The 21082-nt window shown below is 46.4% G+C and overlaps 1 protein-coding gene across 1 annotated transcript; it reads left to right on the top strand.

Moving 5' to 3' along the window:
* The first annotated feature begins 6784 nt into the window (after window positions 1–6784).
* Window positions 6785–19713, top strand: dis3l (DIS3 like exosome 3'-5' exoribonuclease). Its single transcript, XM_030107599.1, is given in 28 exon segments — window positions 6785–6960; window positions 6963–7010; window positions 7710–7860; window positions 8436–8482; window positions 8485–8563; window positions 8703–8788; window positions 8791–8837; window positions 9389–9556; window positions 9797–9875; window positions 10927–10971; window positions 10974–11013; window positions 11015–11100; window positions 13053–13059; window positions 13061–13217; window positions 14078–14239; window positions 14427–14482; window positions 14484–14541; window positions 14544–14614; window positions 14616–14675; window positions 15428–15501; window positions 15504–15519; window positions 15631–15918; window positions 16631–16864; window positions 16934–17088; window positions 17316–17482; window positions 17564–17707; window positions 18089–18265; window positions 19345–19713. Coding segments are annotated over 28 exon segments (3105 nt in total). The 5' UTR covers window positions 6785–6878; the 3' UTR covers window positions 19666–19713.
* The last annotated feature ends 1369 nt before the right edge of the window (window positions 19714–21082 follow it).

Raw genomic sequence — 21082 nt, 5'->3', positions numbered from 1 at the left:
TATGGCCTCAAATCAATATCACAATATATTCAACAGTTCACCTCAATAATGATAAATGGACGATAACTACTGGGGGGGGGATTTAATCACAGCTTTATATTGTACTGGATTAAACTTCTGACAGTTTACTGTGGGCTCAGGTGGTGCAAACATTATTTTATTTCTCATTATAATGGGTCAACCTTCTTGAAATTCTGTTAGATTTAAGACATACAAAAAATGTACAAAACATATCTATGTGTCTTAACTTTCACAGCAACAGACGTCCAGATCTGACAGAACTCTGCTGGTAATGTAAATGTCTTCTCTGGGGCTTTAGGGAAAATCCCATGACTGGAAGACCATGGGAAATGATTAATGTTACAAGGTTCCAGATGTTTCCAGTGTGAAGTGGTGTTATGAGCAGCTGAGAATGGAACACAGCTGGACGTCTACCTGTCCCTGAGCTACAGATGAGCCCAACTTGTTTGTTTACATCTCCTCCTCAGTTTCCTGTCCACACAGCATCGCTTCAGGAAATATCTTCATCCACGCAAAAACAACTCAAAAAATGTAGTTCACCCACCAGGCCTTCAGATGGCGCCGTCTCTGACACAGAAGCTCCCAAATGGAGAAGAAGACACGGAGCAGGACTCCAGCTGCACAGGCAGCATGAGAGAAACAAACACACCAGAACATACGGCCTGTTCAATGAAACAGCATGAGGAGCTTCTGTAGGAAAAATCAGCCAATCAGCTGCTGAGTTTTACTGTCCGGGACGGTCGACCAGCAGTAATCTGCAGCCCTGCAGGCTGTTAGCCTGTAGCCGCTAGCGGCTAAACTAGCATGTGGCCATGCTGTGTGTCCAGAGATCACGTCTGCTGGTTGGGATGTTCAGAGGGTCGAACGGCGTCAGTCTGCTCTTGACGGCTTCCTCTGCTGGCTGCTGGGATTTTAATCAGGAGTCGCGTAGTGCAGCGTCTTAAAGGGACATGAACACAGCGTCTTAAAGGGACATGAACACAGCGTCTTAAAGGGACATGAACACAGCGTCTTAAAGGGACATGAACACAGCGTCTTAAAGGGACATGAACACAGCCCAGTGACTCAGCCAAAGCGTTTTTTTATTTTTTCTTTAAATATCGAATTTACCGACATCGGCAAAACGACGTCGGTTATCGTAGTAAACTTTGGAAACGATAAATTTTTGGCATATGGCCCAGGCCGAGTCTTGTGACCCCCTGCTGCTCCTCGGCCCGGTGGAGTTGTGGGTCCTCCGCCCGCGGCGCTCCACCCAAAAGGCGCCTGACGGAGGAAAGGCTTTAATTAAGAGAGAGCCGTCGCTCGCCGCTTTGCTTTACTGCCGCCAAACATTAACATTACTCAAACACTGGCAATGCTAAAGAGTGTGTGTGTGTGTGTGTGTGTGTGCGTCATGAATAAGTGTTCAATCCAGTGGAGCTTGAGGACAAAGTGCAGCATCTGTCTTCAGTGTTTCCTCCATTCATGTTTTAAGTTTCTTTCTGATGAAACTGAAGTTTTCCCGTTAACGCTGATGTTTTCACCCGTTAACGCTGTTTTCTACCCATTAATGCTGATGTCTTCGACCCAGATTCTACCAATTAACGCTGATGTTTTCTACCATTAATGCTGACGTTTTTTGCCAGTTTCTACCCGTTCATGCTGATTTTTTCCACCGTTAATGGTAATGATTTCTACCAGTTAACGCTGTTTTCTACCGTTAATGCTGATGGTTTCTACCATTAATGGTGATGATTTCTACCTGTTAATGCTGTTGTTTTCCACTGTTATACTGATGCTTTCTACCCAGATTCTGCTGATTCTGCTAATGCTGTTTTCTACCGTTAATGCTGATGTTTTCTACCTGGTTTCTACCCGTTAATGCTGATGTGTTCTACTGTCAATGCTGATGATTTCTACCCAGTTTCTACCTGTTAAAGGTGCATTAAGGAGTTTTGTCAACTTTAAAAATACTTATTTTCCACCATAAATATGTTCCACATTTTTAATGATGTGTACAATGTTCCCTGACAGATTCATTGTAAGCACTACTAACAGCACTAAATTTTCACTCGAAAGTCACAGTGCCGGTCCGGCACCAGAATTTTTTGGGGGAGAATTTGAAAGGAATGACGTAATGCGCGCTCCGGCTGGTTAGGTTTCGTTTTATCCGCCATTACTCCGCCAGATGCTTAGTGAGCAGCAACTGAGCAGGATCTTCCAGAAAGTAAGAACAGACTGGCTTCTAGCACTGCCACAGCTCCACACAGACTCCACCAGGTAAAAGAAACTTACATTTTACTCGAACGCTACTAAAAGAGCGAGGAAGGAGTTCCTCTCTTCTGTGCACGGAAGCCACAGGCACGAGTTTTTCACTAAGCTGCATTACGCCCAAGGCGTACAGGGGGCGCTGTTTCGCATAAATGTGCAAACTCCTTAATGCACATTTAATGCTGATGTGTTCTACCCATTAATGCTGATGGTTTCCACCCGTCACTACAGGAGTTTCTGCCTGGTTTCTACGGGTTAGTACCGACTATCTGCTCTGGTCTTAATGTTCTGGCTCATGAGGACAGGCTGCAGATGGCAGCATCGCTCCTCTCCTGCATCAGATTCAGAACATCCACTGTGAAAACCTGCAAGTGAATGATCTCACACACACACACACACACACACACACACACACACACACACACACAGCCAACTTTCCCCTCTCAATGTCCTCCAACAATTGAGAAAACTGATTTAAAGACTCGCTTCGTTTCTGGACTCTGCAGTCTGGAGCCTGAAGCTGCTCTCCGCTCCGAGCAGCGACGCTTTCCTGATGATTAACTTCAGCTGCTGGAGTCCCTCAGGGTTTGTGCAGAATAAAGGGTGAAATCAGCGCTTTTAACGTGACCACCGCGCTCAAACTCCCGGTAAGTGCAGAGGCGCGGTGACAAACTCACATCTCGTTTCTCGTGAATAAAAGTCACATTTTCTGGTGTCAGATGTGTAAATTAAAGCTTGACTGAGTCGAAACATCCGCCTGGGGTCTTACCTGCAGCGGAGATGCTTCCCAAATAAAGTTCATCGCGGTGTTTCCCGGAGACAAACGGAGGAAAATCTCTGCAGGTGAAGACGGAATTTAGCTCGTTTTCTCGCCGTGAAGGGAGCTGGAGCGGAGACGCGAGGAAAGTCCGGATCCTCCGCGGTGCAGATGTGAACCTGACATCCGAGTGTGAGCTGCGGAGCTGCAGCAGCGGCTCTGCACGGCGGCCAGAGAGCGGAGAGGGGCGGGGGGCAAGAGGAGTCCCCCTCCCACCCTCCGCTTCGTCTGAACAGAGAGGAGCGCAGAGAGGGGCGGGGGCAAGAGGACTCACTCCTCCGACCCTCCGCTTCGTCAATTTTTAAAAAAAATCTTCGATGCTGGTGTCTTGTCACCGTTTTCTGGTGAGTTTGCTCTTGGTTTATTTCCTGAAGCAAGCAAACAAATTGGAATCTTCATTTCTCCTGTTTCTCTTGCTCTGTTAAAAACCATGGCCCACCAGCTGCACGCTGGCCCTATGCCTGCAACCTCCCTAAGTAACCTCCAGGTCCCCGTGGCAATAATTTAATCCAAAAAAATAAGTCCAACAGAAAATAATGTGTCATTTACCCAAAACAAACATGCAAAATAAACTAATAACAAATCTAATAAAATAAACACTATATGCAATAATACAAACGAAATTGAATATTCAGAAAATGTACAAAGACTAATAGATAAGGTCAGGGGCCAAAAGTATAATCTGTTTTTCTGACCAAACCAACAAACGAAAATGGAAAAATGGCTCAATTTTCCTTTTTCGTTTTCAACCAAAAAACGAAAAAACGGTTTTTTCTTTCTCAATTCAAAACCAAAAACAAAACCAACACAAGCAAATTACGGCCGAATTTTGTTTTTTGGATTTCAATTTTTAGTTTTTTCGTTTCAGGTCTCAAAACGAAAAAACGGAAGCACGTGACCCCTGACGTCACGGGTCAAATGGCCTCCCTACCAAAATAAAAGCCTTACTAATAAATGGGCAATAAAGATAAATTACGTTAAATAGCGTTTTTTTTTTCACAGCATTTATTGCATACACTACTAGGCTTGTAATAATGTTAGAAATATAATTATTATATTATTAACAACAATGCTTGTGGTGTAGCTACACAAAAGCCAAATTTAAAAAGTTGCATGTGGCATACAATGATGCCTTTAGGCTTCTAATGAAGGTCCCTCAGTGGACCAGTGCAAGCCGGTTGTTTGTGCAAAATAATGTCAGAACACTGAATGCTGTTATTAGAAATTTTATTTTTAAGTTTATTAAGCGACTCATGGACTCTGATGATAAAATTATTCAAGCTTCTGTCAAACCTGGGCAGAGCAGTGTCTGGTACACTTCTGTGCTCTGGAGACACTGGAGAGTGTTTATTTAGTTTATATGTGTCATGCTGTTTTTCTGTTTTGTTGCTGTCTTTAGTATTTGTGTGTAATTTTATGAACCATTTCGAGTCTGGAATAAAGCAAAGAAAGAGGAGCATGCCGCTGTTTGTCCATAGGAGCATATGAACATTGTAAGATCCTTACGTCCCGAACGCACTGGACACGGAAGCGTAGCGGAGGCACCGCACGCGCCGCGAAGTCTCCGCGCCGGCGCTTGGCTGTTCGTATTGGATCTGCTGCCTGCGCTCTCGCCTGGTCACACATCGACTGCACTCGGCTGATCCGTCTGCTCTCGGTTTTCCTCTGTCTCGCTCTGCCAGGATGGATGTGTGTGTTCTGGTGACCTGTGGAGAGACTTTTTCTCCTCCTGTCCTCTTTTTTTCTGCATCACGCGAATCTCTGTCTGTGTGTGTGTGTGTGTGTGTGTGTGTGTCTTGTGTGTGTGTGTGTGTGTGCGGCGCGTCTGTTTGTGTGGTGTGTCCGTCTCTCTCTGTGATTAGACCCAGTGACAGACGGACGAGCAACACTGTAACTAATCGTCATTTAATTTATTTTATTTTGAAAATTGACCGGATTCTCTTGCCTTTTCTGTTTCCGACTTCCTGTCTGGTCCGATCTGCTTGATCCAGCTTGACAGTTGCCGCTCTCGGCGCTCGCGGTTCGCGTGAAAAATAGAACGAAGCGGAGCGGGCGTGCGGCGCCACTGTGCGCATTGTGTGCGGCCAGTCAGATAGGTTAACATGGGAGGCGATCAGAAGCGCCGTGCGCGGCGCTACCGTTGCGCGGTGCTGCCGCGTCCAGTGCGTTCGGGCCGTCAGTCCCTCAACTGAGTACTGGATTTTTCTTCTAAATTGGCTCACACTGCCATCTACTGGGCGAAAAAGGGAAACGTTTCTCATCAGCACCGCCATGCAGCTGACATGTCACAAAGTTAAAATGACCCACGTATTTTATGATCAACAGACATGTCACACTTATCGAAAAGGTGAACACTTAACGATCTGGCGTCCGCGAATTAGATGTATGCAGGCCAGGCAGCAGACCTGTAATCATTATTATTATAATTATTCTCGTAGTAGTAGTAGTAGTGGTATTGTTGTTAATAATAATAATAATTATTATTATTATTTTCCAACATTATTACAAGCCTAGTAGTGTATGCAATAAATGCTGTGCAAAAATAAAAACGCTATTTAACGCAATTTATCTTTAATTGCCCATTTATTAGTAAGGCTTTTATTTTGGTAGGGAGTCCATTTGACCCGTGACGTCAGGGGTCACGTGCTTCCGTTTTTTCGTTTTGAGACCTGAAACGAAAAAACGAAAAATTGAAATCCAAAAAACAAAATTCGGCCATAATTTGCTTGTGTTGGTTTTGTTTTTGGTTTTGAATTGAGAAAGAAAAAACCGTTTTTTTTTTTTTGGTTGAAAATGAAAAAAGGAAAATTGAGCCATTTTTTCCTTTTTCGTTTGTTGGTTTGGTCAGAAAAACAGATTATACTTTTGGCCACTGACCAGATAACTACAACAAATGTCAGTGTGCCAAAAGTGTGCCGACATCGGGAGTGGTTCGGATTGTTCAGTTCTGGACGTGGCTGCCTTTCTTCTTTCTGCAGGAGCAGTTGAACCAACACCGGACGCTTCACGGAAACACATTCATGCTTTTTTAAATGCGTTTCCCAGTGAACGCAACACGCTTCCACGTGACTTTACCGCTTTGAATCCTCTTGCTTCAATTGAATCTCTATTGAAGACACCTGAACGCACCATCGAGGTGCTGTGACTCACTGAAGGTGTGAACACAAACAAACTTTTTTTAATAGGACTTTGACTCTTCATTAAGTAAAGGCTTTGTTTATTTGTTTACTTCCGCTGTCTGCTGTTAGTTGACCATTTAGTACGATTACCTTCTCCTCCAGTATATTTGTTTCTACTTCTAATGTATTACTTCAGTGTAACAACATTCATACCATAGCATATTATTGTGATTTAATAAACAGTTTGCAGTTGAACACAGCTGGTGTCTTTGTTTTTTTTTAACATTTAATTAATGTTAATGCATACATATTGACCACATGCAACTAAATTACCGTCCATGATGTAATGTGTATAGTTAATACACTATCATAACTGTATATAATAACCATAATAAATGAGTCTGCTTCTGGACGTGATCAAACTTTTGCGTTTTTTGTTTGTTTTAGTGGTTTTTAAAGCTTAAAATAATCATCGAGCGTCACAGACTTGGGAGCTCCGCGCTCCGACGGACTTGAACGCCTCCTAGTTGACGTCATGACGTCATCAGCTGTGATCTCCGTGCGTGCCGTTGGAGTTTCTACCGGGATTGTTGACGGGAGGGTCGGTTCGCCGCGTGCAGGAGGAAAGCGGACGGTTACCGGGAGCGCGCGGAGCTCGACGGGGTCGCGAGATGATCAAGACGGAGAAGGTCCTCCACCTGCGGAGCAGCCGAGGCCGCAAAGTCCGAGTGGTCCGTGAACACTACCTGAGGGACGCGTGCCCTGCTACAGCCGCCTGTGTCAGGACGAGGGCTGCGAGAACGGTAAACAACAACAAACAACAACAACAAAATGGACATGCAGCATCACTGACAACAAATACACAACTATAAACAACAGATGATGAACCACAACTAAATTCCCAGAGAACAGCTGTACAACTCAGCATGTACACAACAAATACACTGTAGTCATAAACAGCAAAACAACAACAACCACAGAAATACACACAACTACAGACACGCGGAACAAACTACACACATTCACTCAAAAATACAATAAAGTAAATTTACACCACAGCAAGACAAAAAGTCAACAAACAGCCGACTGTGTCAGGACAACAAATAGACAAACAACACCACAACACAAATACACACAACAACAACAACATTAATTAACAGGAGACAAACCACACACAAACCTGTAACAACAAATACACAACACAGGCAACAACGACAGTCATCCACACAGCCACCAGAAACACAACAGCAACACACAACAAGTAAACAAGACCACAGCGAGTCAACAAACTACACACATTCATACAAACAGCAGACTGAGCTAAAAATACACAAAAACATAAACAACAACTGCAACAGTAAACTACAAACTACACACCTGTAAACAACCTGTAGAAACAAACAGACAGGCAGGTGAGAACCTTCAGGACTCAGTCGGTAAACACGGCGTTTTGTCTTCCTGGTTTCTCGGTGACATCACTGACTCCGCCCCCCGGGCCCCAGATGGGAAGCTCCTCCCAGCAGACCTGACCCACTACGTGGTCCCGGACGCCGGCGTGGTCCTGGACTTCCTGGAGGTTCTGGAGTTCCGGGAGCTGCAGGGGGTGGTCTTCACGCAGACCGCCTGCCAGGCGCTGCAGAGCAAAGGCCGCAGGTAGGACACGCCCCTTTCCCTCCGGGCGGTCCCCACGACAACCGCCCACACCGTGTGATGTCACACCAGGTCTGAACCAGGTCCTAGCACCAGCCCGAACCCATTCCAGAACCCATCTACACCTCGTCCAAAATCAGATCCACTAACGGTCTAGACCAGGTCTGAACCAGAACAGTTCCTATAGTTCTAATCCGGTTTGGTTCAAGTCTCAAGACTCAAACCCGGTTCTAGTCTGAACCCGGTCCACAACACTACAATAATGAAATCTTTCCTGTTTGAATCCAGTCCAGAGACCAGTCTGGTCTTCAGTCGGTGCTGGTCTGAGCCCCGGCAGGAGACCAGGTTGGTTCCAGTCCAGTCTAGAGACGAGTCCACTTCCAGTGTGAGACCTGCAAGGAACCGATCCAGTACTACCAAACCAGATCGACAAGATCTAAACCTGAAGTCTCCGTCCACTTTAAACCAAATCCCCAGATCAGTCTTGATTCGGTCTAAACCGAGTCTGGAGAGTCAGTCTGGACTTTCAGCCTCTTCAGGTGTGTGTGTGTGTGTGTGTGTGTGTGTTGTGTGTGTAGGTACTACAACCGCCTGCGGGCCCTCCTGAAAGACCCCCGACACGACTGTGTTTGTTTGCGAACGACTTCCAGGAGTTTTCGTTCTGCAGCAGAGAGAAGGGCGAGAGTCTGGAGGACTGGCAGACCAGGTGAGCCCGAACGGTGCCCCGGAACCCCGCCGAACCGGGGCCGCCATAACCCTGAGTGTTGTGTGTGTGGTGTGTGTGTGTGTGTGTGTGTGTTTGTGTGTGTGTGTGTGTGTGTGTGTGTGTGTGTGTGTGTGTGCAGGAGTGTGTACTCGGCTGCAGTGTGGTACTACAACCACCTGGTGGGGCAGATCAGCATCGTGATGATCACCGAGGACGAAGACGCCGTGGCTCGTACGGCAGCCGGAACTCCGGCGTCTTCGTCATCACAGTGAAGGTAGGAGGCCGCCGTCAACCAAGGTCCCACCAGGTCCAGCTCAGGTCCAACTTCAGGTCCAGCTTAGGTCCCCCCCAGGTCAACCTCAGACCACCTCAGACACCTCAGATCAGGTCCCCTCAGATCCCCCCAGGTCCAGTTCAGGTCCTCCTCAGGTCCTCCTCAGACTGTCTCAGACCAGGTCCTCAAGCTGACCCCCTCATGTCCAGCTTATGTCCACCACAGACCAGGTACTCAAGCCTTGCCCCCTCAGGTCCCCCTCAGACCAGGTCCTCATGCCGTCCCCCCTCAGGTCCCCCTCAGACCAGGTCCTCGTGCCGTCCCCCCTCAGGTCCAGCTCAGACCAGGTCCAGACAGGTTTTTCTCCTGATTAGGTCTGAATAAACCAGTAAATATTTTCAGGAAGAATTGTTCAGGAAGTCGTGGATTCGATGAAACACTCCGGCTGGTTTTAGGGTGTTGAAAACAGAATCAAGAAAGAGTCTCCTGCTCCTGGTTCTGGTCCTGGGTTAGTCCTTCCAGTCCCTGATCAGCGGTCCCCCCTCCTCCAGGACTACCTGCAGAGCTTCTGGCCAGAGCTGCCGGCGGCTCAGGAGCTCTACGCCTCCATCGTCCAGGCGCAGCAGGAGAAGGAGGCCGACGACTCGCAGAGGGAGTACTGCGAGCACCTGCCGGCCGAGGTCCTGGAGGCCGGCATCAAGTCCGGACGCTACGTCCAGGTACCTCACCCCAGAACCCCAGAACCGCCGATCCAGATGGACCACTGAAGCTTTTCAAGCAAAACACTGAACTGTTTTAGTCTCTTAACCCGACAGCGACACCGTCTCCATGGAAACGGGAGGACGCAACTTTTCTAAAAACACTCCACCAACCTCAACCTGGTGTTCCGTCCATCCGGATGTCCGTGTTCTCTCATCGTCGATATTTAGAGAGTTTTAAGTGAAGGTTGTTCTCCGCAGGGTTCTCTGAATGTGAGCAAACACCGAGCGCAGAACGAAGCCTTCGTCCAGACCGACGGACTCTCCGAGGAGAAAGCAGGTGGAGGAACCAGCAGAACTATGGTTCTTTTCTTATTCGGTTGCTTGGCTGGATGGTTCTTCGTTTGGATGGATGGATGGTTAGATGGTTGTTTGGTTGGATGATTGGTTCTTTGTATGGTTGGATGGATGGATGGTTCTTTGGTTCCTTATTTGGATGGACGGTTGGTTCTTTGATTGGTTGGTTGGATTGTTGGTTGGTTGGATGGTTGGTTGGCTCTTTGGTTGGTTGGATGGTTGGATGGTTGGTTCTTTGATTGGTTGTTTGGCTGGCTGTTGGTTCTTTGTTTGGTTAATTCTTTGTGTGGTTGGTTGTTTGGATGGTTTGTTAGGTCTTTGATTGGTTGGATGGTTGGTTCTTTGATTGGTTCATTCTTTGTATGTTTGGATGGATGGTTGGTTGTTGTTGGTTGGTTGGTTGGTTAGTTCTTTGGTTGGTTGGTTGGTTGGTTGGTTGGTTCTTTGTTCGTGAGGTTGGATGGTTGGTTGGTTGGTTGGTTGGTTTGTTGGTTGCTTGCTTGCTTGCTTGCTTTCTTTGTTCGTTTGGTTGGTTGGTTGGTTGGTTGATTGGTTGGTTGCTTGCTTCTTTGTTTCGTTTGGTTGGTTGGTTGGGTTGGTTGATTGGTTGGTTGCTTGCTTGCTTGCTTCTTTGGTTGTTTAATTGTTTGTTTGGAAGGATGGTTGGCTGGTTCTTTGATTGGTTGGTTGGATGGTTGGTTGGATAGTTGGTTGCTTCTTTAAAGACCTTCAAGTTACCATGAAAGTCAAAATACTTTTAAACCATCACACATCTGGATACTCAGAAAAACTAGTCACTAACTTGTGTGATCTCACAAACCAACCAAAAACTACTCAGTAACCTGATTAAATCCAGTGTCCAGACTAATACAAAACCAATCTACAAACCAACCAAAAACGTGTCAATGAGTTATATGAGCTCAGTCAACACTGATAATCTAGTCCTAAACTAGTTGGTATGTTGTGTTAAACACATCGACAGAGTAACCAAAGACTTAACTAGTCAGTAACTAGTCTGTCCTTCCCCTCCTCAGACCTGAGCTCGGGCGTGCTGGTGTTCGGCTGGAAGCACCGGAACCGGGCGTGCACGGCGATGTGGTGGCGGTGGAGCTGCTGCCCAGGCGAGTGGAGGGGGAGGGGCACGGCCCTGACGGAGGGACCCGGGGACGAGAAGGCGGAGGACGACCACAGTAAACCCATGGCTACTGGTGAGGACCAAGAACTGTTACCAACCTGCTTAAAGTCAGTAACCAGTGTGAACCCAACTGGCCAAAAAAACTAAACAAAAAACAGCTCTGAACTAGTTCAACCATCACTAACCCAGAAAACAACTTCTCAGTCTGTCCTTTAACTAGACCAAAACAATGACCAGTGTGAACTTTGTTGAAATACAGTTGGAAAATGGTCCAAAACTAGTCAGTAACTAGTCTCAACCCTGTCCAGAAATTACCCATAAACCACTGCAAACTCACTAGTTACCATTTAAAAAGCCAGAGTCCAAACCAATGAGCAGGCTAAACCCAATTCAAATATAGTCTAAAACTAGTCAAATAAGTCAGTAACTAACTAGTCTTGATTCCTATCTAGAAATTAGATGTAAACCACTACAAAGTAACTATGAACAGTAGAAGTAGAAGAACAACTAATTAACAGTTAAACAAAATGGCAGATAACTGGTTTAACAACCACTTTAACACTAGCTTGTGAAAGGTTAGAAACCCAACCAAAAAAACTAGAAAAAACTCTGTCACTGGCCAGCATAAAAGTAACCCAAAACTAGTCAGTAACCAGACTAACCGAAAAATAGTCAGTAAAAGTTAAAACCTCAAGTGTGAAAGTCTAAAAATGTTTCCATAAGTACTCAAAGTCGATTTTAAAAATGAGTGCATAGCTAGTAAATAACATCTGAACTCAGCTGATTAGTCATGAACTGGTCTTAACCAGCTCAAAACTAGTAATTTAAATATAGTCAATATAGCTAGTGAGCAGTCCAAACTAGCTATTAAAAAAAAAAAAAAAAACTAGTCCATAACTACTCTGAACTCTTTGCATAAATTAACTTTGAACCACAAACAGCTAACCAGTAACCATTTAAAGAACTGACCGGTGTTCAGAATAACTGGTTAAAAGAAAACTAGCTTGTAAAAGGTTGGTAAAGTAGTTGTTGAGAAGTCAGAAAACTGGCCACAAATCTGTCAATAACCAGTTTAACTGTAACCCAAAATAACTCGCTAACCAAAAACTTTTCCAAAAGCAACCAAATACTACACGGTTAAAACACCAGTCAAACAAGAACAAACCAGAACAAAGTCATTGGATCCTGAAAACTAGTGACCAGTCATTACCCAGTTTAAAATTCATAATAAAACAAGTAAATTAGTCTTCTAGAATAATTGATGAGCCACTAAAACCAGTTTGAAACTAGTTGAGATCAGTTCATGAACTAGTTCGGATCAGTTATTGAACTACTTGAGATCACTTAGTCAACTAGTTGAGATCAGTTACTGAACTAGTTGGGATCCGTTTGTGAACTAGTTGGGATTAGTTAGTGAACTAGTTGGGATCAGTTGGTGAACTAGCTGGGTTCAGTTAGTGAACTAGTTGAGATCAGTTAGTGAACTAGTTGGGATCAGTTAGTTAAAGGAATACTCCGAAGATTTTGGACCCACGCTCTATCCCTATCATTTACAAAGTGAGATAAGCTCATAAATACCTTATTTCTATCTGTGCGTTCAGCGGCTGGATCCCACCTGTTAGCATCGTAGTTAGCTTAGCTGCTGGAGGTGAAGAGAAACAGAGCCAGACTGACGAAAGTGGACAAAATACTCCTTCCAGTCGCCCAGGGACGGCGTATTAGCACGTGAAGTAAATCCGAATGGTTATAAAACATTTTAAAAGATGTGTTTTCCTTTTCAATCCGTTAAATAACATTTTGATACACACAGACCTGCACATGGCAGAGCTCCGCGGAAGGATATGCCGGAGCACAGCGGCTGAGTCTATGCTTCTACTGCTGTGCTGTACTGCGGCTGTTGCTGCTGCTGTGGCTGTAGCTGCTGGCTGTAACTGCGGCTGTAGCTGCAGCTGTTGCTGTGACTGTACTGCGGCTGTTGCTGCCGGCTGTACTGCGGCTGTTGCTGACGGTGACGGTACCCAACAGGTCGCGTGGGGGATCCTGCAGAGGAACTGGAGGGACTACGTGGTGACATTCCCCTCCAGAGACGGGACCCAGTCCCAGACCAGGACCTCCCAGCGGATCCTGTCAGTTCCCTGGGACCCCGCCCCCAAGATCCGCATCAGCACCCAGCAGGCCGACGCCCTGCAGGTAAAACCCGCCTGCAGCGAGGAACTCAAAACCGCTGTGGTCCCAGGATACGGCCCTGTGGAACACCAGCAATGGAACTGACAGTGTTTAAAACCTAACTTTTGATTTTTATTTCATACTGTTTTTCTTTTCTTTCCATGTTTACATTTCTAATTTCAGGTCAAAAGTTTCAGTCTGCTTCATAAAGTGATCGAACACGAAGTGAACAATCATTCATACTGTCAAGTATTTACGTAGAAAATATTTCTATACAAAAATCATTGTGTAATAAAAAATTGTAAATATGTTAAATAATTGGTATTTATTGCAACTACAGTGATCCAAGAATAGATCCTTGTTGAATGCCCTCACATCAGACTATTTAAAATTTTTTATTACATTTTTGTGACTTTTTTAATCTTTTATGTTTACATGTTCAAATTTAATTCACAAAAAGTTACAATTATCCATTTAATGTGATCCAACACAACTTGAACAATCATTTACTTTAGCAATTAACTACTAGAATAGAAAAGGTTACATTTTTTATAATTAAAATAAAGATCAACACCTAGAAAATCAGCTATACTTTAAGAATAATGATGTTTTATTGTAAAATGTTTGAACTTTTTATTGTTTTAATTCATTCTGATCATTTTTCTACAAACATTCTTGGATTTATGAATCACTTTCAGAACTTTTCTGTAATTTTTTTGTTTTCTTAGAGACCTTATTGAAAATGTGAACACGTTCGATCAACCATGTTTTAAGAGTTATCACTGATGGATCTAATTAGTGTCATTTTGAAACTGTTGTGGTTCCAGAACAGAACCCTGTGGAACTCCACCCATAAGCTGCTGTTCATTACATCTGTGTTCCAGGAGCACAGGGTGGTGGTGCGCATCGACTCGTGGGAGAGCAGCTCGCTGTATCCCAACGGCCACAGTGTGCGAGTGCTGGGCCGGGCCGGCGAGCTGGAGACCGAGATCCAGACCATCCTGGTCGAGAACTGCATCCACGTCCCACCGTTCTCGGACGCCCAGGTCAGCCGGCAAGCGAAGTCTGTCGTGACAGTCGTTCGAAGGCCGAACCGCCTCTAGTCAAAGCACAGGGACATCAAAATTTTAGAGAAAATCATTTTGTCATCAATAAGTTTGACAGAAATATAAATTTCTGCCGTTTCCTGATTGGTCTGGTCTGTCCTGCTGATGGCGGCGGCGCCCTCCTCAGCTCAGAGAGATGCCGGTGAACTCTCCGGAGAAGCCATGGTGCATCGACCCGGCTGAGGCGGCGGAGGCGGGACCTGAGGACGACCCACCTGGTGTTCAGCATCGACCCGCGGGGCTGTGCGAGGACGTGGACGACACGCTGTCGGTGCGGCGCCTCGCCGGGGGGAAGCTGCTGGAGCTCGGCGTTCATCGCCGACGTCACGCATTTCGTAGCCCCGGGTTCCCTCACCGACCTGGAGGCTCGTGCCAGGTGAGCGCCCGGAAGCGCCGAGTCATCGGGACACATGTTGGGTTTACGCTTGGTAATTCGTATTAAATTACTAAAGTATGGATTACTCCGGTAATCCATACCTTAGTATCGGAATAAACTGTTATTTATTCATTAATATTGATTTTGGATTAATTACTTTGTGCTCCACTTTAAACAATTTATTACATCGTAACTGATTGTTGTTAGTGATTCACAGTTAATGGTCTGTTATTATTAATTAGGAAATGACAATTTACTCAATTTAATAATGTAATAAATTACTTAAAGTAATCAATTACCTCCGTAATCCATACTTTAGTAATTTATTCCGAATTACCAAACATGAACCCCAACATAATGGTGCCCCGTGTGAGGCTCCTGCTTTGGGGTTTGGAAAAACGGGCGCCATTGTTCCTTTGTTCTGAGGGACTGAACTGGCTGCATGGCCACTGGGGGGTTCCCCTCTGTCCCGCTCTGTCCTCTTTGTCCCCTTTGTGAGGAGGCCTCACCAGGGTACATGGCTTCTGCCATGTATGGTTTATCTATCGGATTAATGCTTTGCCGTCCATGAGTCGGCAGATTACTGCTGAGTCATGGTATCCGCTGCTGTTTTCTGCCGAGTCATCCCAGCCACACACGGCTCAGATGACTCTGCAGATTTCTTAATCCACCTTTGGTCAAAACAGGATGTTTTTTCCGTGGTGTTCTGACTCATCCTCCTCCTCCTCACTCTCTCTTTCTCTCTCTCTCAGAGCGACCACGTACTACCTGGCAGACCGCCGCTACGACATGCTGCCCTCCGTCCTCAGCAGTGACCTCTGCTCGCTGCTGGCGGAGTCGACAGGTGGGTGGAGTCTCGCTGTGAGAGATAGAATGAAAAAAAAGAGCATACGGACAGAATGCGCAAGCATGGTGTTAGCATGAGCATTAGCCACAGTGAGTGTGTCTCTGTCAGGTATGCGATGAGCGTGCTGTGGGAGTTGGACGCCGAGTCGCTGGCTGTGCGCTCGGTGTGGTTCGGCCGGACGCTGATCCGCTCGTCCTACCAGCTGCACTACGAGCTGGCCCAGGCGCTGCTGGACGGCGAGGCCGCCGACGTGCCCGAGCTCGCCCGCTTGGACGCCACAGAGAAGGACGCCCGGCTGGCCGCGCTCATCCAGGCGCTGGAGACGCTGACGCACGTGGCCCGACACCTGAGGGCGCTGCGGGACCGCCAGGGGGCGCTGGAGCTGGAGGGCGGGAGGTACCAACACTTCTTGTTTCTGTTCAGCCTCTGCCCAGGTCTTTGAAGGGAAGCGGGTTTGTTATGTGACTCAACCGGTTGTTGGGCGACTCAAGAATTTGTTGGGCGACTCAGCGGTTTGCTGGGCGACTCGGTGGGTTGTTGGGCGACTCAAAGATTTATTTATTGGGTGACTTAACGGCTTGTTGGACGACTTAAGGGGTTGTTGCGTAACTCATTGGGTTGTTGGGCGACTCAATGATTTGCTGGGCGACTCAATGGTTTCTTGGGCGACATAACGGGTTGTTGGGCGACTTAACGGGTTTTTGGGCGACAGTGGGCTGTTGGTGACGCAAGAATTTATTTGCTGGGCGACTCAGCGGTTGTTCGGTGAGTCAGTGGGTTGCTGGGCAACTCAACAATTTGTTGAGCGACTCATTGGGTTGTTGGGCGATTCAACGATTTGTTTGTTGGGCGACTCGCGGCTTGTTGGGTGACTTAACAATTTATTTGTTAGGCAACTGAACAATTTATTTGTTAGGCACTTGACGGGTTGTTGGGTGACTCGATGATTTCCTGGGTGACTCAACGATTTGTTAACTCAACATTTGTTGGGCAACTCAGTGGGTTGCTGAGTGACTCAGCGGGTTGCCGGGTGACTCGGCAGGTTGCTGGGGTCCGTGTTTTCTGCTGTGGATCAATCCAGACGTGGCTTGTTCGAATCCCCCCTCAGGTGCGCGCTCAGCTGGACGAGCAGAAGAACATCACGGCTCTGGTTCCCCCCAGCCGCTGGAGGTCCACGAGACCGTGGCCGAGTGCATGATCTATGCCAACCACTGGGTGGCGCGCAAGATCCAGGAGAGCTTCCCCACCCGGGCACTGCTGCGCCGACACCCGCCGCCGCGCCACGAGCTGTTCGGCCCGCTGGTGGAGAGCGCCACCGCCCGGGCTTCAGCGTGGACACCAGGTGAGGCGGCGCCGCCTGGGGGTCCGGACGGGCGGAGCACTGACCCCTCCCCCCTCCCCTCCTCCTCAGGACCAACAAATCTTTGGCCGACTCTCTGGACCAGGCCCTGGACCCAGAGGACCCGCTGGTGAACCGGCTGCTGAGGATGATGGCCACGCAGGCCATGTCTCAGGCGCTGTACTTCTCCACCGGAGCTCAGCCGGAGGAGCAGTTCTACCACTACGGTACTGATTCACCCCCGGTACACTGATGGAGGTGACATAGCTTCAACACAGGAGCTGTGGGCGGGGCTTACTGCAACGCAGAACCTTTACAGGCCTTACAACCTTTACCGTTTGAGTGTGGAGTACGAATTGAGGCGTGTGTGTGTGTGTGTGTGTGTGTGTGTGGTGTGTGTTGTGTGTGTGGTGTGTTGTGTGTGTGTGTGTGTGTGTGTGTGTGTGTGTGGTCTGTCTGGCTCTGGATCGCTACACACACTTCACCTCTCCGATCCGGCGCTACGCCGATATGGTGGTGCACCGCCTCCTGGTGGCCGCGCTGCAGGCCGACCCAGAGGCCAAGACTCCGAGCGGCAGGGAGGTGGAGGAGACGGCCCAGCACATCAACGGCAAGAACAAGGTGAGCCCTGACCTCTGACCGCTGACCTCCGCGACCTGCCCAGGCCCTGGCCTCCGTGTGAACCCTCCCTGACCTCCGCAGGCCGCCCAGCGCGCCCAGAACCTGTCCACCGCCCTGTTCCAGTGTCTGTACTTCAAGGACAAAGACCCTCAGAGCGACCCGCGCTGCATCGCCGACGCCGTCATCTATGCCCTGCGAGACAACGGCGTGCTGGTGTTTACCCGAGTGAGAAACTTCAACCTTTTTACCAGTGAAATGGGATGATACTCCATTAGTCAGTGGGAGGAAGATGCTCTATAATCTGATGTCAGAGGAGGAAGATGCTCTATGATCTCATGTTAGAGGAGGAAGATGCTCTACCAACATGCAGACTGTTGTCAGAAAGAGATGCTAACCGCTATGCTAATGCTAAAAGTAATCCCAGCTACAGTGGCTACAGGCTAATGCTAATGCTACTCCCCAGTGGGACTAGTTTCTTGTTGCTCTCTGGGTGAGTTCAGGGCTATTGAGGCTCCTCCTCCAGTAAACTTTAGTTTAATGAAGTAGTGTCCCTGCTCATGCTAACAGCGGCGTGGAACTGCTCATGCTAACAGCGTTCCGTCTCAGGTACGCGCTGAAAGGAGCCGTGTACCTGCGGAACAAGGAGGGCCAGGTGGCGATGGCGGCGGCCCGGACGGCGGCTGTGATTGGCTGGCCGGCTCCGTGCGGCGCTTCCCGGATCGCGTCGTCACACGACGCGGCGGCGGCGGCGACTCCACATTCAGACTGTTTGAGCACCTGACGGTGAGAAGCCAGGGTCCATGCTTCAGGAGACGTTTTCATGTTTTCATTAAATTCTGAAAACTTTTTAAACTGATTCCAGATTTGATCTCAATTTTCTTCATGTTTTGTTTTTTTGGAGATATATTTTATTTTTCTATTTTTACACAGATTAATTTTTCTGACAGTCCAACAGTTTTTAAGTGTCGACGTTTGCTGAACTTTTTACCCTTTGTTACTCATTTATTGTCTTTTTTAATCATTCATTCATATTTTTATGAATTTTATATTTTCATTCACCGTATTGGCACGAATATAGGAGGATGTTTTTTTTCCCAGAAATTGTATTCTCCAAATGCAGTTGTACTATGATCAAGGGCTAGATTGTCATTACACATCCGCGCCACTAGATGGAGCCAAAGTACCAGAAGATATATTAGACTGAATCGTTAATGTTCATGAAGTTGAATAAGTTAAATTTGAAAGTTATGAAGTTATTTACTTCAGTAATGCAGTTATGCCTCAGATTTTAAGAAAGGGAATATACTTTTTCACATAATAGTTTTTTTTAGTTTTTTATATTTATTTTTTTTAATTTAATACTACAGTAATATTTCTTGATCTTAAATCACGTGAAATGTTTTCTCTCTTGTGAGTTTTCCTAGAATAATTGTACAATAAAAGTATGAGTAACCTTATTGTCTTCAACATATTTTTATTTTCACAAAATCATTTTTGAAAAATAGGGGTCGTCTTATAATCAGAGTGCTCCTATATTCGGGCCAATACGGCAATTTTTGTCATATTTTTACATAATTTACATTTTCGGTATTTTTTTAAATATTCAGTTTTTTGTTCTATCGTGTTTCAGTACAATGCTCCTGACGCTGGACGTTCTATCAGTGCATCCCCAGTTTAAAAGGATTCATTTTCCAAAAGTAATCTAATTACTTTTTAATCCAAAAGTAATTGGATTATTTTTTGGATTATTTTTTTTCAGGTTGATTTCTTTTTTAATAAGACAATCTGATGACTGAGTTTTGTAAAAACTGATAAAAGTGAAAGACAGACTGACCTCTGACCTTTGCCCCACCCACCCCCAGGTTCGGATCTCGGTCCGCAGCTCGTCGAGTCACGGAGACGCTCTGGACCTGGAGCTGCTGAGGAAGGCGCCACACCGTGGCGTGGGGCCCCCGGCAGGGACGGCGGCGGCGGGCCGCAGCCAGCTGGTGCAGGAGGTGGTGCGCCGGGCGGAAGAGGCGGCGCAGGAGAGGGCGGTGCAACAGCAGCAGCCGCGGCTCTCCAGGGAGGAGAAGGAGTTCTGCCAGAGCCGGACCCCCAACCTGTACTCCCTGCTGGAAGGTGCGGGAGCTGGCGCTCAGGGAGCTGCAGGAGAACCCACAGACCAGGCAGGCAGCGCTTAGCGGCGCCACGGCGCCCACGCTTTAATGTGAAGTATCTGCCGAGTCATCCTTCACAATAAAGTATTTTTATAGAACATTTTGTCTGTTCTGGTTTGTAACAAAGTGAAGATCTGATCATCAAGGTTAATCTACAACAATTAAACTTAATCCTCAGTCTGATTGTTGTGAATTAGAACTCTACGGGCCCGGATCAAATCCCTGTGGAACCCCACCTGTTAAACAACTGCAGTAGGAGGACAATTACAACAACAGATCAGGAATATTTTCACTTTTTTCTGGTGTCAGTTTAAAAATAATCCTGGAAGTTTAAAAAATTAGGTAATCCTGACAACGGGAAGCACAGTGGTCCCAGTAAGATCCCTGTGGATCCCCACATTCTGGATTCAGTGAAAACCCAGCATGTTTGACACATTCCTTTACAAACAGAAACTATTTACATTTCCTAAATGATTTAAAATGCTCTATAACTGACATCAAATACACATTTATTCACCAAAACACAAGGTTTTCGGTCTGTGAGCATCGTCCAGTTCATCGGCTTCCTCCACAGACGGAACACCGAGAAAACGCTATACGATCTGGGTTCCATCTGGGTTCCAGCGGCGCTCTGAGCCACTGAGAACTCAACCTTTTGAGAACAGACTCCATCGTCTACATCTGGTGTCGGACCCGGACCCTGGAGTTCCACGGCCCTGCGGGTTCTCCTCGTTCTCCCTGCTTCAGCACACCTGAATCTCATGAAAGTCCTAGTGGGTCTCATTATGATCAGCTGTGCTGAAGCAGGGAGAACATGGAGAACCCGCAGGGCTGTGGAACTGAGTTTACACTCCATTGTTCTCCAGTGTTCATGTTTAGAGCATGTTGTTCTCTGTAGTGTGTGTGGTTTCATTACAGAACCACCGAGTGGACCAACAGGGGAACTACATTGCTGCTTCACATTTCTGTTGTTTCCATGAAAACAGACACTGTTTTCATGACTTTTCTGAGCGATGTGTTTTAAATTTATTTAATTATTATTATTATATATTATATATTATATATATATATATATATATATAATATAATATATATATATATATATATATATATATAATATATATTATTATATATATCATTATATTTATTTTTTTGTATTTACGATCTATGTTTTAAACCAGGTGCGCCTCATAAAAAAGGAAGATGATGCCGAAGTGCAGAAAAAGCTGCAATTCCGAGAAAATTCCAGCAGGGGGCGATGATGCTGGTTTCAAAAAGAGCCCGGGTCTCATTGGAACCCATTCAAAAATGCAGATTTTCAGAGTGTAAATAAACATACAAAGCGCCCGGTTTCAGAACAGGTTGTGGTCTCTGTCTCTCGCTTCTCCCACCATGTTGGCTTCATGAGACTCATATTTTCACATAAATTATCGGTTGATTT

Source organism: Salarias fasciatus, chromosome 1 (genome assembly GCF_902148845.1).
Source record: "Salarias fasciatus chromosome 1, fSalaFa1.1, whole genome shotgun sequence".
Classification (NCBI taxonomy): Eukaryota; Metazoa; Chordata; class Actinopteri; order Blenniiformes; family Blenniidae; genus Salarias; species Salarias fasciatus.
The sequence above is the reverse complement of the archived record's forward strand: the minus strand, read 5'-3'. Positions and strand labels throughout refer to the sequence as shown.